This window comes from Antrostomus carolinensis, unplaced genomic scaffold, assembly GCF_000700745.2.
Source record: "Antrostomus carolinensis isolate BGI_N321 unplaced genomic scaffold, ASM70074v2 scaffold29108, whole genome shotgun sequence".
NCBI lineage: Eukaryota > Metazoa > Chordata > Aves > Caprimulgiformes > Caprimulgidae > Antrostomus > Antrostomus carolinensis.
This window is the reverse complement of record NW_010332776.1, coordinates 1,794-2,061: the sequence shown is the minus strand read 5'-3', so window position 1 is coordinate 2,061 and position 268 is coordinate 1,794. Positions and strand designations below refer to the sequence as shown.

Below are 268 nucleotides of genomic sequence, written 5' to 3'. Positions count from 1 at the left end.
GGGATGGTGTTGTCCAGGATGAAGGCGATGGTCCCCCCAACGAACATCTCCGTCGTTAACAGCACCGTCAGTATCTGGTCCAGCTCTGGGACACCTGGGAGAGCACAGAGACTGAGCTGGGCATGCTGCAGATGAGCCCAATTTGCCTAATTAATTGGTGCTTACCCAAGGGAACAAGCATCTGTGAGATCTGCCCTCCTCTCTCCCTTGACACCCGAAACCGGGGCTTTTCATGGCGGGGGGGGAGGAGCATGGATTTGCTTTGGGT

The 268-nt window shown here is 56.0% G+C and overlaps 1 protein-coding gene across 1 annotated transcript in view; it reads right to left on the bottom strand.

Moving 5' to 3' along the window:
- The window catches only part of LOC104529349 (solute carrier family 23 member 1-like), a gene marked incomplete at its 5' end in the record, with an annotated part of 2,439 nt that overhangs the window by 383 nt on the left and 1,788 nt on the right, over positions 1 to 268 (bottom strand). The window contains one exon of the mRNA XM_010173635.2: positions 1 to 94. Coding sequence (XP_010171937.1) covers positions 1 to 94 — 94 coding nt within the window. The remainder of the gene's footprint in view (positions 95 to 268) is intronic.